This window comes from Echiichthys vipera (genome assembly GCF_963691815.1).
Source record: "Echiichthys vipera genome assembly, chromosome: 13".
NCBI classification, from domain to species: Eukaryota; Metazoa; Chordata; class Actinopteri; order Perciformes; family Trachinidae; genus Echiichthys; species Echiichthys vipera.
In genome coordinates this window covers 1,326,391-1,340,243 of record NC_139838.1, presented here as the reverse complement: position 1 = coordinate 1,340,243, position 13,853 = coordinate 1,326,391, and the positions used below count along the sequence as shown (strand labels likewise).

The 13,853-nt window shown below is 42.1% G+C and overlaps 1 protein-coding gene across 2 annotated transcripts in view; it reads right to left on the bottom strand.

Annotated features, from left to right (window-relative positions):
* arhgef2a (Rho guanine nucleotide exchange factor (GEF) 2a) overlaps nucleotides 1-13,853 on the bottom strand; it is a 159,131-nt gene that overhangs the window by 106,949 nt on the left and 38,329 nt on the right. For both annotated transcript variants that reach the window (XM_083925466.1, XM_083925467.1), the window contains 2 exons: nucleotides 2,879-2,942; nucleotides 2,529-2,661 (listed from right to left, as the gene is read on the bottom strand). In XM_083925466.1, the coding sequence (XP_083781592.1) occupies nucleotides 2,529-2,661; nucleotides 2,879-2,942 (197 nt within the window). The remainder of the gene's footprint in view (nucleotides 1-2,528; nucleotides 2,662-2,878; nucleotides 2,943-13,853) is intronic.

Genomic DNA, 13,853 nt, shown 5'->3' with positions numbered 1-13,853 from the left:
CGGCGGTGGAAGGAGCACTTTGAGGAACTCCTTAATCCGACTAACATGCCCTCTTTTGTAGAGGCATAGCTGGAGGCTGATGGGGAATCATTGTCAATATCTCTGGCGGAAGTCACTGAGGTAGTCAAACAACTACATAGTGGCAAAACCCCTGGGATTGATGAGATTCGTCCAGAAATGCTGAAAGCTTTGGGTTTGGAGGGGCTGTCTTGGCTGACACATCTCTTCAACATTGCGTAGAAGTCTGGGACAGTGCCAAGGGAGTGGCAGACCGGGGTGGTTGTTCCCCTATTTAAAAAGGGGGACCAGAGGGTGTGTGCCAGTTACAGGGGTATCACACTACTCAGCCTCCCTGGTAAAGTCTACTCCAAGTTGCTGGAATGGAGGGTTCGTCCTATAGTCGAACCTCAGATTGAATAGGAACAATGCGGATTCCGTCCCAGACGTGGAGCAACGAACCAGCTCTTCACTCTCGCAAGGATCCTGGAGGGGGCCTGGGAGTATGCCCATCCAGTCTACATGTGCTTTGTGGATCGTCTTTCAACAGACATTCCCCTTTACAAAAGTATGAGCACCATAGCTGTTCATATTGAAGTGATAAAATCCCTCTACACATACAGCTTCATCAATGCACTAAGGCGTTTTATTAGCGTGTGTGGGCCAGTCAAACATATTCACTCGGACCGTGGCACTAACTTCGTTGATGCCTGTAAGGACTTGAAGATACCTTCTAACATTGATAGCAAAACTGTGAAGACTTACCTGTCAGACCAGTCCAGTACCCATTTCAGTAGCACATGGGAAAGAATGTTTTTCTTGCCAGGAGAATTCTGTATTCCATGTTTCTCCAACTGAAAGCGAAACTTACCCTAGAAGTGCTTGTGACATCATGGCAGAAGTGTCAGCCATTATCAACGCCAGGCCTCCGGTTCCTGTGACAACCGACCCTAATGACTTGTTTCTACTCACACCAGCTACTTTTCTCACAAAAATGGTGGACATTGTTCCTGCACCTGCAGGAGAGTTTGGAGCTTCAGACCTTTTTGAGCGTCAGTGGCGGCAAGTTTAGCACCTGTCCAACACCTTCTGGGACAGATGGGGGAAGAAATTCCTGCTACAAGCATGCAAGAAGTGGCAGTCCATTCATCCAAATATTAAGCCAGGAAGTGTTGTTCTCCTCAAGAAAAGCCAGGTACTGAGAAAATAATGGCCTCTTGGAATGGTAACACAGACCTTCCCTAGCAAAGACGGGATGATGCGCCAGGTCGAAGTAAAAGTCATCAAACCAGGAGAAACTACACTCTTTCTTAGGCCTGTTACAGAGACTGTGCTTCTTCTTCCCCCAGATACCTAGATAAAGGAAGTGTCATGGAGTGTTTAGTTACAACTAAATGTTAAAATAATTTCTATTGCTTGCTTCAGTATTTTCTTTACGTTCTGTGTTTCATTGTATAAGTCAAATAAGTCATAGAGTGTGGTCTTGACCTACTCTAGGTGCATCTCTGATTACAAATGAGAACATGTTGTGACCTCGATCCAATACAAATGCCAGGTGTCCTATGTAATAAGTTTTAGCTAAACGGCTCCTGTACTGAGGTCTGCTTTGCCATCTGCAATTTGGCATGCAAACTTTAGTAATAAAACCTAGACTTGGAACTGCACTGCTATGTTTTTATGAGATATACTGCTGGCAAGCTAGCCCTCACTCACACCTCCATGGTCAAACCAGTCGCTGCTAAAGTTGGAGACAGACAGGCAGAGCAGATGTAGTAATGTCACTCAGGAGCAATGTATGGAACACGTCTTCAATGAAATGAGCTGGTCTGACCATGGTCATGCAAGAGACTGTAAGAAATATACACTGGTCCAGAACACAGGACCTTCTTCCTGTATTTCTTTGCTTACACCCGCCCCAAACACATCTGACCAATGAGCGGAGTGAATGGAGTGAGCAGAGATTGTGCTAAATTCTGTCTGTCACCTGTCAAATATAAGCATCTTGTTGTTAAACAAAGCCACTGCTCCACACACACATGCTGAAAGGAATCTATAGACTTTACATATTTGTACCGGAACATCCTTCTCAAGGCTGACAGTCGGGTGTCATATCATTGTAAGAACCACTGAAATTGCTGGTTGCCACCTTGTGAACCCATGGTTCCTTTGCCCATCACACTGAATATGAATCAGGTATATAGGATATGAATATCCAGCATACTTGTTTAATGCAAACAGCATACCATTATATCATTCAAACTAGGGTTAGACTTATTTCCAGAATACTGTGCCTGTATATGCACAGGTGTGACATACTGACAACAATAAACTACTGTACGTCCTAAAATCAAAATGAAACTAAGGATGTATTGAGCCAATTCTGATCAAGATCCACATTTACTGTCCTTGTGCACAAGACCTACAGTTGGGGCAGGCTAGACCATAGCCCTGGGAAGCTGCTTGTCTCATAGTAAGGGTTAAGAAGTGTGTCTTACGATGTATTGTAGTGGACCAATAAAGTTTAGGCTCACCCTGCAATGTTGTTGGTGGAGACACTCTTGGATAGGGATAGACCGGAACGACCACGCCGGGATCCCAACAGGGAATGTCGGAAGCTTTCGGAAGGGTAAATGGCTGAACTTGGACGCTCACGCATTCCTGGAGCTATGGAACAAAAAAAAAGGTTGCAGGCAGAGGAGGGAGAACTACATGAGGGAGAGTGACAACAGAGAGAGATGTAAGAGGAGGCAAAGAGGAGTTTGACAATGAAGAAGGGAACAACATTTTGAGGAAGATGAGAGAGAAGCAGAGAGAGAGACGAAGAACAGTAAAAATAGAAATGGCAAAAAGAGAACTGATTGAGTAAGGAGAAAGCTCCTACTTTTTGTGCGCAGCGTGACATTCTGCAAGGCTGAGTTATTCCGCATTAGGGCCATCTTCTGCTGCTGTGGTCATAAAGGAAACAAATCATTATGTAACACATGCAATAGTATTTAAAAATCCTTACAGTTTAAGCCATGCATTGATTTATTAGTTCAATAGTAAGTAATTTTCCATACTTTCCATTGTAACTTGAAACAACGTCTCATTACAGGCTAATTAGATGAAAGCATTTAATGACAGTTATCAAACTTTTAGAACATGTAGCCTCTATACGAAAACAAACATAAGATAAAATAAAAAAAGGTAGCATATGAATGTCCATGCATGCCCAGATGTGCTGAATACCCAGTGTCCATAGCCACCATGGACATAATGTCCAAACAGACTGGAGTTGTTCATACATTGTCACAGTTTCCCTGATCATCTGGAATAGAATTGTTGAATAGAAATATGTTTGTTTGGTCAACTTGAAGTGACATGGGGTCTGTTTCACAAAGCAGGTTTAGTGAAAACTCTGAGTATGTTAAGCCTGAAATGAGGGAAACTTCACAAAGGTTGGGACCAGGTTTTTCTCAGCAAACCTCCAATTTCTCTCTGTCTCCGCCCTCTTTCAGCCACACACGGTAATTGATTTCCTCATTCATTCAGTCGGCAGGCGAGTTTTGACGTAGTATAGTTCTGCTATAGTTCCGTCTGTTTTCTGAGAAAATCCTTGCCAAAATAAGTCAGTTGGCCTACATTAGAAGTTATATTAGGTGGCGAATATTTTCACTAGCATGGCATGTCCGTTTGAAAATGATCCCGTGGATGAAGGTGCAGCATTACTGCGCAGGTTAAATATTCATCAGGAGATGATTATCAGACTATAGATGTTCTTGCATTTCCAGACAATTATCTTTTTGAGCGGTACCGTTTCACGTCACAGTCCATCATTTACATACACAACCTAATCCGCCTTTACATTTCCAACATTACCAACCAAAGTCATGCTCTCACAGCACAGCAGACAACTTGTGTTGCGCTGCATTTTTTTTCACAAATGGGAGCTTTTTATACAACGTCGGAGATGCAGAGCACTTGAGTAAGGCAACAGTACGCAGAGCGGTCAGAGATCCATTCAATTAATATTAAATAATATTCTGTTGACAATGTCCAATGACAAGTGCTGCAACCTCAGACTGAGATTATTCATTTTAATCATTATCAGGATTTCCCATTGTGATTGGCTGCATAGATGGCACACGCATCCTCATCACGGCTCCATCACATACTGAAGCAGATTATGTGAAAAGGATGTCCATTCACAGCATAAATGTGCAGGTACATGTGGATTAACTACTGTTTCTAAATGTTAAAGACTGCATCATAGTTCAACATCTGTCATTCTCTTCACTGTCAAGATTGTATGTGATGCTGCATCCATCATTTCCAATGTGGAGGCCAAGTGGCCTTGGTCTGTTCATGACTCAAGGATTTATCGGGAGTCTAACTTCAGCAACAGACTGCAACGTGGTAAGCAGCCTAAAGATTTGCACAATACTGTATAATTCACTTGTCTCTCTCCTTTTTATATACTCTAATGTATCCACTATACATTACAGGAGAGTTTGATGGCCAAAGCCAGGCCCCCAACAGAACTAACTGCAGGAAGAGAGCCCGGGTTGAAATGACCATAGGCCTGCTGAAAGCCCGTTTCCAGCGCCTACATCAACTCAGGGGAGGAGAGCAACACCCTGCCCTTCAAATTGAAGACCCTGATGATGACCCCATCCACCTGTCAGCTCTGCTGGATGGCAGAGCAGTCAGAGACACCATATGCCATCATCACTTTAGTGATTGAGTCACCACCATCATCACCACCACTACCACCACAGCAGTCAAATAAAGACATAATACACATTTCATTTGGTCTTCTTTATTTCCTGCAAATACAAGAGCTAGTTTAGTTACAATTCCAAACATAAATAACATCATTCACCTGTGACTATGCACCTACGTCTAACTTGTGCTCCAATATTTCAATTTCTAAGTCTACCCTCCTAATCTGTGTGTCCAAGTACTGCATTTCTTTGTCAGTTAAAAAAAAATTCAGCAGGTGAATTTTGTAAAAGTCTTTGACTGGTAACTGGGAATACATACAAGGAGGATATTATATAGTTGCACATAAATTCCACAGAATGTTGTTTACTGAACATCCACTTCACTGTATCAATCTGTGCAGTGGAAGTTGAGGGACCCTCCTGCTGCTGCCCAGCCATTCATTCATTCATCTTCAACCGCTTGTCCCTTTCAGGGTCACGGGGGGCTGGAGCTGATCCCAGCTGACATCAAGTGTGAGGCGGGGTACGCCCTGGAAAGGACACCAGTGTATCACAGGGCACATAGAGACGCACAGAGACAGACAACCATTCACACCTACGGGCAATTTTAGAGTCATCAATTAACCTAACACGTGCATGTCTTTTGGATTGACAGAGGAAACCGGAGAACACGGAGAAAAGCCCAGCCATACCCTGTTCAAAAAGGATGAGAATGTGTTAATACTTCAGTGTAGGCTAAATGTCACTCTATATTCCACCAGAAAATTAAGTAATGGAAATGGAAAGAGAAGTATCAGTAACATATCAAGATGTTACCTCTATAGGCAAAATCTTTGGAGTATTGCCTACTTACAGTTACAAGGTCTGTTGTGGCGTGAGGGGGCTCCACCAGGCAGATAGCACCATCAGAATCGGTTGGGACAAAAGTAAAAAAAGTCATGAAAGGGAAATAAATATTTTTATGAATAGATTTAAAATTATATAGGTCTAGGCATATTACATTTTATAAAAGCACTTGTGTCTTAAAAAGGAGAAGAAATTAGCCGTTGAGTTGTTACGTTTTAGTAAATGTTTCATATTTCCTGAAGCCGATTTGTGTCTGTAAACAGCGTCTCTGCTAACACAATGGTATTCATCATGAGTACGGGAATATGAATAACCTCAGTTCTCTTTGCTCATGTAAACACTGTATCCTGAATATGGTCATAAGCCTCATAAACTGGATATTCATGTCCATGTAAACACACTCATTTGTGAGTGTGCAGAGATCTCAACTTTTGAAAATATACATATTCTGATATAACTTAAAAAAATGTAATTCACAAACTAGGAACACAGGCCAAGTCTTAGTTGTATTTAATTCAATATACTTAGGTAAAGTTACATCCCTATTGATCTGTCTTGTTAAATGTGTTAAGTAATAGCATTACTGGTCCAGCTGAAGTATTGTTAGTCTCTCTTTTTGTCAGGCACCTGGCCTGGTTAAAGAGTGTCCAAACAAATACGTTGATAAAGCAAAAGAAAAGGTCTGTCATGGTCGTGGTGCCAACGTTTCGCTCCTTTAGTCCTGGAACGTCTCCTGGTGGCGGAGCAGTGACAGGGACGTCTCCCTGCCACCCCCTGCAGCTGATAGGTGTCCCCCCCTGCGGCTGTTTTTGGGGTTAGTTGTTCGTTCACCTGCACTTGTCCTTCCTCCTTAACCAGAGCAAAAAGCTTCCTTTCTCAGCTTCCTCTGCCAGCTCTTTGGTTGCCTTCTTCAGGATCCCTCCTGTCAGTCCTGCGTCCCTCGGAAGGCGTGTGGTTGACTGCCCCACGTAGCCTTGGCATCCAACTTCCACTGGATAGATGGCGATCTTCAAGCCAGCCATCTGGCACTCAACTCTGAGCACTTGGCCTTTTTTTTGTTCATAGGCGGCCTTGATCCCCTCCTCTGCTGGTACCGTAAGGGATTTTGCCTTAGAGGGCCGATGGAGTGATGACTCTGTCGACCTCAGTTTCGGCATTCCACTTCCGGCCTGTTGGAATCTTGATGTTTGCATTCCTTGCAGCCTGGTAGCTGGTCTCTTAACCATAGAATGAGTCTGGTCTTTTCCTCCTTGTAGCCCAAACTGATGGATTGGAGGGTGTAACTTCCAAACAGGCCCGTTTCAGAGAGACATCGTGGCAGCCCCAATACCAGTCAAATAAAAAAGTATTTCTGCCAATCAAAGGGACTGGGTGGCTTTAATGTGTCCCACATAAATATATACAAGTAAAATAGATGTCTTAATCACATAAATGTCAGCCTGATGATCACGCTATAAACTGCAAACACGATTGTGATTATTCCGTTAAAAGAAACACTGAAGTTTAAAAAAAAAGACATTTCTTTGCCATAACCACGGACATATAGTTATGTATGTTTGCATATTATAAGCCAGATAAGCAGTACACGCGATACACGTTTAACAGGCTGCGTCGGTGGACTAAATCACTTTTTGGCATGATGTGACATATAACATGTTTGTTTTAAGAGTGCTGAAGCTAACATTTATCTGAGCCCCCCAAAACCAGACCAGGTGCCTGACAAAAGCAGGACCAAGCATGAATGCGTAAACCTGTTGATGACTTGAACGTGGAACTTCCATGGGTGCAGCATAAATCAGAAGATGGTGTTTTCCTGTGCAAAGTTTGCAGTACATGTTGGTTTTATATGGTCTCAAGACGCTTTCACAGTGTTTGTCACATTCACCCATTCACACAGACATTCACACTGATGGCAGTGGACATCTACATACCATCTAATCTAATCATTCACACCACATTCACGCACCCATGCGCAGCACAAGCAGCAATTCGGGGTTCAGTGTTTTGCCCAAGGACACTTCGACATGTGGACCGGAGGAGGTGGGGATCGAACCGCCGATTTCTCGAATTGAGGACCACCCACTTCTTCCACTGATCAACAGTCGCCCTAAGAGACATCGCTTTATAAAAGGTATAATAAAATTATACTCATTGTTAGACAGGCTTTTGTTTTTATTCGGGCAAGTGAACATGACATTCGGGCAAGTAGAACATGACCTGTACTAGCTCGATGGGCAAGTGCTTTTGAAACCTTAGTGTCAAGCCCTAAACATTAAAGGTTTAAATGTCAAAAATCAATATATTGCATCAAACCTCATATGTCAATCTTGAATCTTATCAAATCTCAAAGCATCTGTTTTTAGTTATACAGATATTAACAATAACAATCAAGCGTATCAGATATAAGAAGTAACCATTCAATTGTTCACATATTTATCTGTTCATGTGAACATTATCTCAAATAATACACATATATCACAACCATATCAAAATCATGTGCAATAACATGGAAAATACACATATTGAGATTTAGAGGTATCAAAGACGTGTACTTTATTACTCCAACACTATAGGCCTATTTAAGCGAGAGGAATTGCACCAAAAATTACCCTATTAGTAACTTCAGACTCACATTGAAATGAAATACAGTAAATCCCTTCAGTAGTTTGCATATTACAAAATAAAAAAAATATTTTACTCTCATGTGATTTATCAAATGATTTCCTTTCCCTTTAAATTGGCATTTGAAAAATAAAACAATCCTCCCATTTGCATTTATACATCAGCATAAAATATTAGATACAATACACACATGTTCAAAATATTGCACCATTATTCACTTCAGTTCACTCTCATAGCCTTTAGTACCTACCACCACTGCCCTCTTTCAGCACACAGAGAATCAACAGAGAGATAGCATCAGAGCGGCTAAAGAGACATGTTTCTCACCGTTGCGCTGTAGTTCAAAGCCGAGTACGCCAATGTCGGAGTGCTCGTCGGCTCTCCGGATGGAAGGTAAGTGGTTATCCTGTTAGACACAGAGCTAGCATTAGCACGGACGAGGACACTAAGTGCTAAAAGTTTTTTTTCCCCAGATAAATGACTCGTCTCCTTCGTGTAGTCATTCGGCTCCGAACTCCCAGTGGTTAAGTGCGCTGGCTTACTTTTCCTCTTTTGATAGTTAACTTGGGGTTCTCTCCTCTTTTCTCTGTCTGCTAAGCAGGTAGCTGCCCTCACTACCATGGCTGAGATGAAAAAGGACCGGAAGAGCGACGCGCCGGAACTTCACCTCTCAAACTGAACGTGGCCTACGTTACCCCTGATTGGGTGTTGGAGCTACCGCATGTGGGATCATGTGAACAGGGCAGTGCATTCAAATGCAATGGGAGATTTATAACTTTGCTGATATAAACTTATAAAAATAAGAAAATAAATACTCTCTCTTCTTTCTCTTATCTAATTATGTTCATTTTACATTGGCTACAACTACAATTAAACTTACACATTGACCCGAGATGCAATGTTCTCCCACGCCGTCTCCCTCTCTTTTGCTGCTGCAGCGGTGTTACACTTTAGTCTAAAAACGTGCTCAAACCATAGACTGTATAAAAAATGGACATAGCCTCTCCGCCGGGGCCGTTCTCTCTACTTGATCCAATCATATTCGCCTCTGGGAGAGTATTCAAAGAGTGGCCTGATGTATGCCAGGTAAACTTTAATGATGGTTGATGGTGATGCGCCATGTTTTCCACAGAGGGCTTTGAGGGGGTTGAGTCTGTTGTTTGCTCTTTGTTCCAGGTTATTGATGCATTTGGTCCAGGTCATGTTGCTTATTTGCTGATGTTGATGTTGTGATTGTTAAGTGACAGGTTGATGTTGTTGGTCTGCAGGTGTGGGTTCTTGGTGAAGAGGATGCATTAGGTCTTGACAGGGTCCAGTTTGATTCTCCACGTTTGTCCAGGTTTCTATTTAAGTGATGCATTTGAAGTTTCTTGGCTGCTAGGTTTGGGCGTTTTTAGTTGGACCAGTAACAGAGGTCATCTGCAAACTGTGAGACTTTGGCTATGGTGGCTAGGGGGTAGTAGATATCAGAGATGTATATGGGGAATAAAAGTGGGCTCAGAACTGCACCCTGTAGAACTTCTGCTTGGGGGGTGAAAGGTGATGAGATGGTGGAGCAACTTTGACTTTGATTTGAGGGTTATCCAGAAAGCTTGAAATGATGGATAGGGTGGGTTGTGGCAGTTTGAGGTTGGTGTCCAGTAGTCTGTATTTGAGTCCGTTGTGCCATACTTTGTTGAATGCTTTTTCGATGTTGAATAATATTGCCAGGGTTTTTTCTTTTTTGTTGAAGTTTCTGTGGATGTCTTCTGATAGTTGGAGAGCGTTGTCTGTGGTGGCTCTCCCTTTCCTGAAACCCGCTTGGTGTATTCCCAGGGCGCCCATTGATTTGATGTGACTGGTGAGACGTGAGGTGAGGATTCTTTCAAATAATTTCCCTATGTGGCTGAGAAGGCTTATGGGGCAGTAACTTGTGGTGTTGTGTGGATCTTTTCCGGGTTTGTGAATCATAATGACTAATGCAACCTTCCATGGTGAGGGGAAATGTCCAGTGGAGAGGCAGGTGGAGAAGAGCTGTCCGAGGTGATGAAAGTAGGTGGCTGGTGCTTGTTTATTAGTGTAGTGTTGACATTATCTTCTCCTGGTGCTTTGTTTTTCATTTTCTTTATGTGCAATTGTATTACCTGGATGGTGACTGGTTTTGTGAGGGGTTGGTGCTCTGTAGTGAAATTGCCGGTGGTTGTCTGATGTTGTGTTTTGCTATTTCACTATCAAGCAGATCTTTCCAGTCATCTTCAAAATGTGGGTCTGTGGGGCAAGAGTGAATGTTTTCTAGGTGATTACGGAAGAGTGTGACCTTTTCAGTGTTATTAATTATTGCTCCTGATGATTTGAGTGGTGGTGTTTTGTTGGTTTCTGGGTCTCCTTTAGGTTCTTTATTTTTTGCAGAAAATCCGGGGGTTTGAGTCTTGGTCGAGTCTGGTAGAATGTGTTCCATGTTTCTGTCGGTGGAGGGTGAGTTGTGTTTTGGTAGTGCTCTGCAGTCTGTTTAGTTCTGTTTTAATGTGGGGTGATCTGAACCTAATGAAATCTTGTTGCAGTTTCCTTTTGTGTCTGATAAGTTGGAGGAGGTGAGCAGGTAAAGTCTGTTTTGCTTTTGCAGAATGTAGGGATATGGTTTCTTGTCTGCCTTTGGTGAGAATTTGGCTGAGAAGTGATGCTTGTTGGTCCAGGTGTTGAGGGGGGGTGATGAGAGTGATGTTCTTCAGTTTGTCTTCGATGTTTAATCTGAATTTTTTCCCATTCTGCTGTTTTGTAGTTGTGTTTCTTCTTGTGGTGGCTAGTAGTTGAAAAGGAGAATGTGGTGAGGATAGGTAGGTGGTCGCTGGAGAGGTGGTTGGTGGTGGAGAACTTATGGAGTTTTGAAGCCAGGTCAGGGGAGCATATAATGAGGTCCAGGATGAGTTGCCAGTTAGTGTAGATATGTGAGTGGGTTCATTCGTGTTGATGAGGGAGGATCTGTTTAAGTACTCTGCACTTGTGTTTGTTTTATTGCAAAAGAAGTCAGCGTGTTTGGCATTGAACTCTACCATGATGAGGGTGTGACTGGAGGTGGAAACCACTTGGAACAGGTTTGCAGAGGGTTTTATTCCAGGGGGACAATAGATGCTGATGATTGTGATGGAGTGATAAAGTGGGTCTTGTTTTATTGCAACATATTATTTCCGTTGAGTTCTTCTGATGTGAGACCAAAATCCATTTCACTGTATTCAATGTTTTGTCTGATTAAAATGGCTTCTCTCACTCCATGTCCTGTTTGTCGCTCTTTTTGATGATAATGTGTTCGGGAATATTGATCCGTGATTTGGTTGATAAAAGTGTTTAATTTATGTAAGCTACAGAGACTCCTGAAAAAAAAATAAGGGACAACTCGCCGGCCGGCCCAATTGCCTTCACCGTCCTGGCGTAGTGAATCTTTTTAGACATTTTTTGTAAATGTGATGCAATTTTTTAACTATTTGACTCAAACCTGAATTGAATTAGATGCATATTTGAGTGAAAATAATTAATTATCAGCAATTTATTTTTAATACAAAATAACAAAATTAAACAGAATAAAATAAATATCTGTCCTGTTTAACTTAAAACTGCATCAATTAATATAAAACAATACAAAGCAGAACATAGTGCACAAATAATGCAATAAGAAAAGTGCAAACATACAATGCAAATATAAAGTCAGAGTAAAACTAGTAAACAAAAAACACTAGTACCTCAAAGGCCATGACTGTAGCCTACAGTTGTAGTCAGCCTATTCATTTTTTCCATCTGTTCTTCGCCTGAGCTCTTGCTGCAGCAAGGAGCTGTTTGTCTCTCAGTGCCACAGAGTAAAACTCTGAGCAAGACATTTCATCATTTAAAGTGACAATGATCTCTCCTTTAATTAATTCAGTGGAACAGTCCACTTATTCGTCATTAAAGAGAAAATCCTCTCTACAAACCTAGTGGAAGACGGGATGCTGAGGACAGAGGATACAGCAGCCTGGATGTTGGAAAAGGACAGCAGCCTGAAGAACATGCATCCACTATTCTGCTGTTCCCTTGGACTGCCACTTATCCTTCTCCTGAGGTACTGTAGTGAGGTGCTCCAGAAAGCTGTTTGCTGTTACACACTCTTCGTAAAGCTCATCCATAGAGATGTACAGCCTTTCAAAAGAGATGAAATTTGTATGACCTGAGTCATAACTGGTGCATAGGTTACAGTGTTACACACAGTAACAGTGGTACATATATAGAAATTTCATAATTTTGAATACTATTTTAACTACCTGTATAGTTTACTTACTTATTTATTTATGTATTTATTTATTTTTCATCCATCCATCTGAACTGTTTGAATTGTATGATGTTGTATAAAAGATAGCATATGTGTGTGTATATTTTGAAGTAAGTTTGTGATTAGGTAGTTATTTGTATATATATCTATCAATTGTATTTATTTGTCTATAGCAATCAGTAATAATAAAACTTGGTTTATCACCACACTGGCAATTGTTTCATTCTTACCTGCTGCCAACCAGGCGAAGCTGCTCAGTGATCTTCTCAAACTCATCAGGTGGAAGAGCCAGTTTTTCTCTGAGTAGTCAAACCACTTCCCGCCATAACTGATGGCATGGTTCAGGAAGGCAGTAAAGTCCTGCCTGATTACATAAGCATCAGATGGCGAGAGACGCTGGAGCTTTTGTTTCGTTAGGAACCGTAGAACCTATCATCTCTTCTCTGAATTAGCCTTCTCAGGAAAGAGTCCATGGTGGATTAGAGGTGAAGTGGTTACATTCTTCTCCAGCTTTTTTACCACCTCTTCAAACAGGGACATGACATTTTTACAGAAGAAGAGATACAATTCCACAATGTCTGCCTCTTCCTCAACCACAGCAGCATCTTCTGTCAACCGCAGCAATTCTTTTAGATGCCTTGGACATTCCTCACCAATGCTGATGAGATGTGACTTCAGCTGGACCCAGTTCTGCAACAGGTGGGTGATAGTAGGGTTGAGTGACAGCACCACATGGGGCAGGATTTCATGGAATTCAACATCACATAATTAACATAACTCCTTCAGGACTCTCTTCTTTTGGCAGAGGTGGAAAAGAAACCGAATATCTTGAGTACAATATTTTCCACATCCACTGAGAGGTTTTCCAGGGCTTTTTTCAATATGTTATGGCAATATGTGCATGGCATTTGCCACGAAGGATCCCACTGTTGGCCTCTCTCAATTTGGTAAAGACGAGTTGTGCCTGCCATAATTGACATTTGAATTGTCAGCACTGAATGCAGAAACATGATCTAGCATAGACCGATGTTTTCAAGAGAGCTGTGTATTTTTTTTACTATTCCCTCTGCAGACTCATCCGGATTTTCTGTGAAATCTATTAGCTTGTTGACAACCCCATTCTCTGGCGTGACAATCTGCACGGCCAAGGAAACATCTTTCGATTGCCTCTATTCCAGGCATCGGTGTGAGAGGAATGGAGAGGATTTCCACCACTTTTTAATTTTTTGATCACCTCCTCCATTGCCTTTGGAGACAGGACATCTGTGACAACTGCCTCAGCTTTCGTCCTCCCACAGGACGGCTTCCTGTTCTGAGAGTTAGCTTCAGAGCACAATCAGCTGAGTTGTAGCTTAAACCATGTTTTACAGTGTGGTAGACATGGGCAACCTCTGCAGTAGTCATCTGTT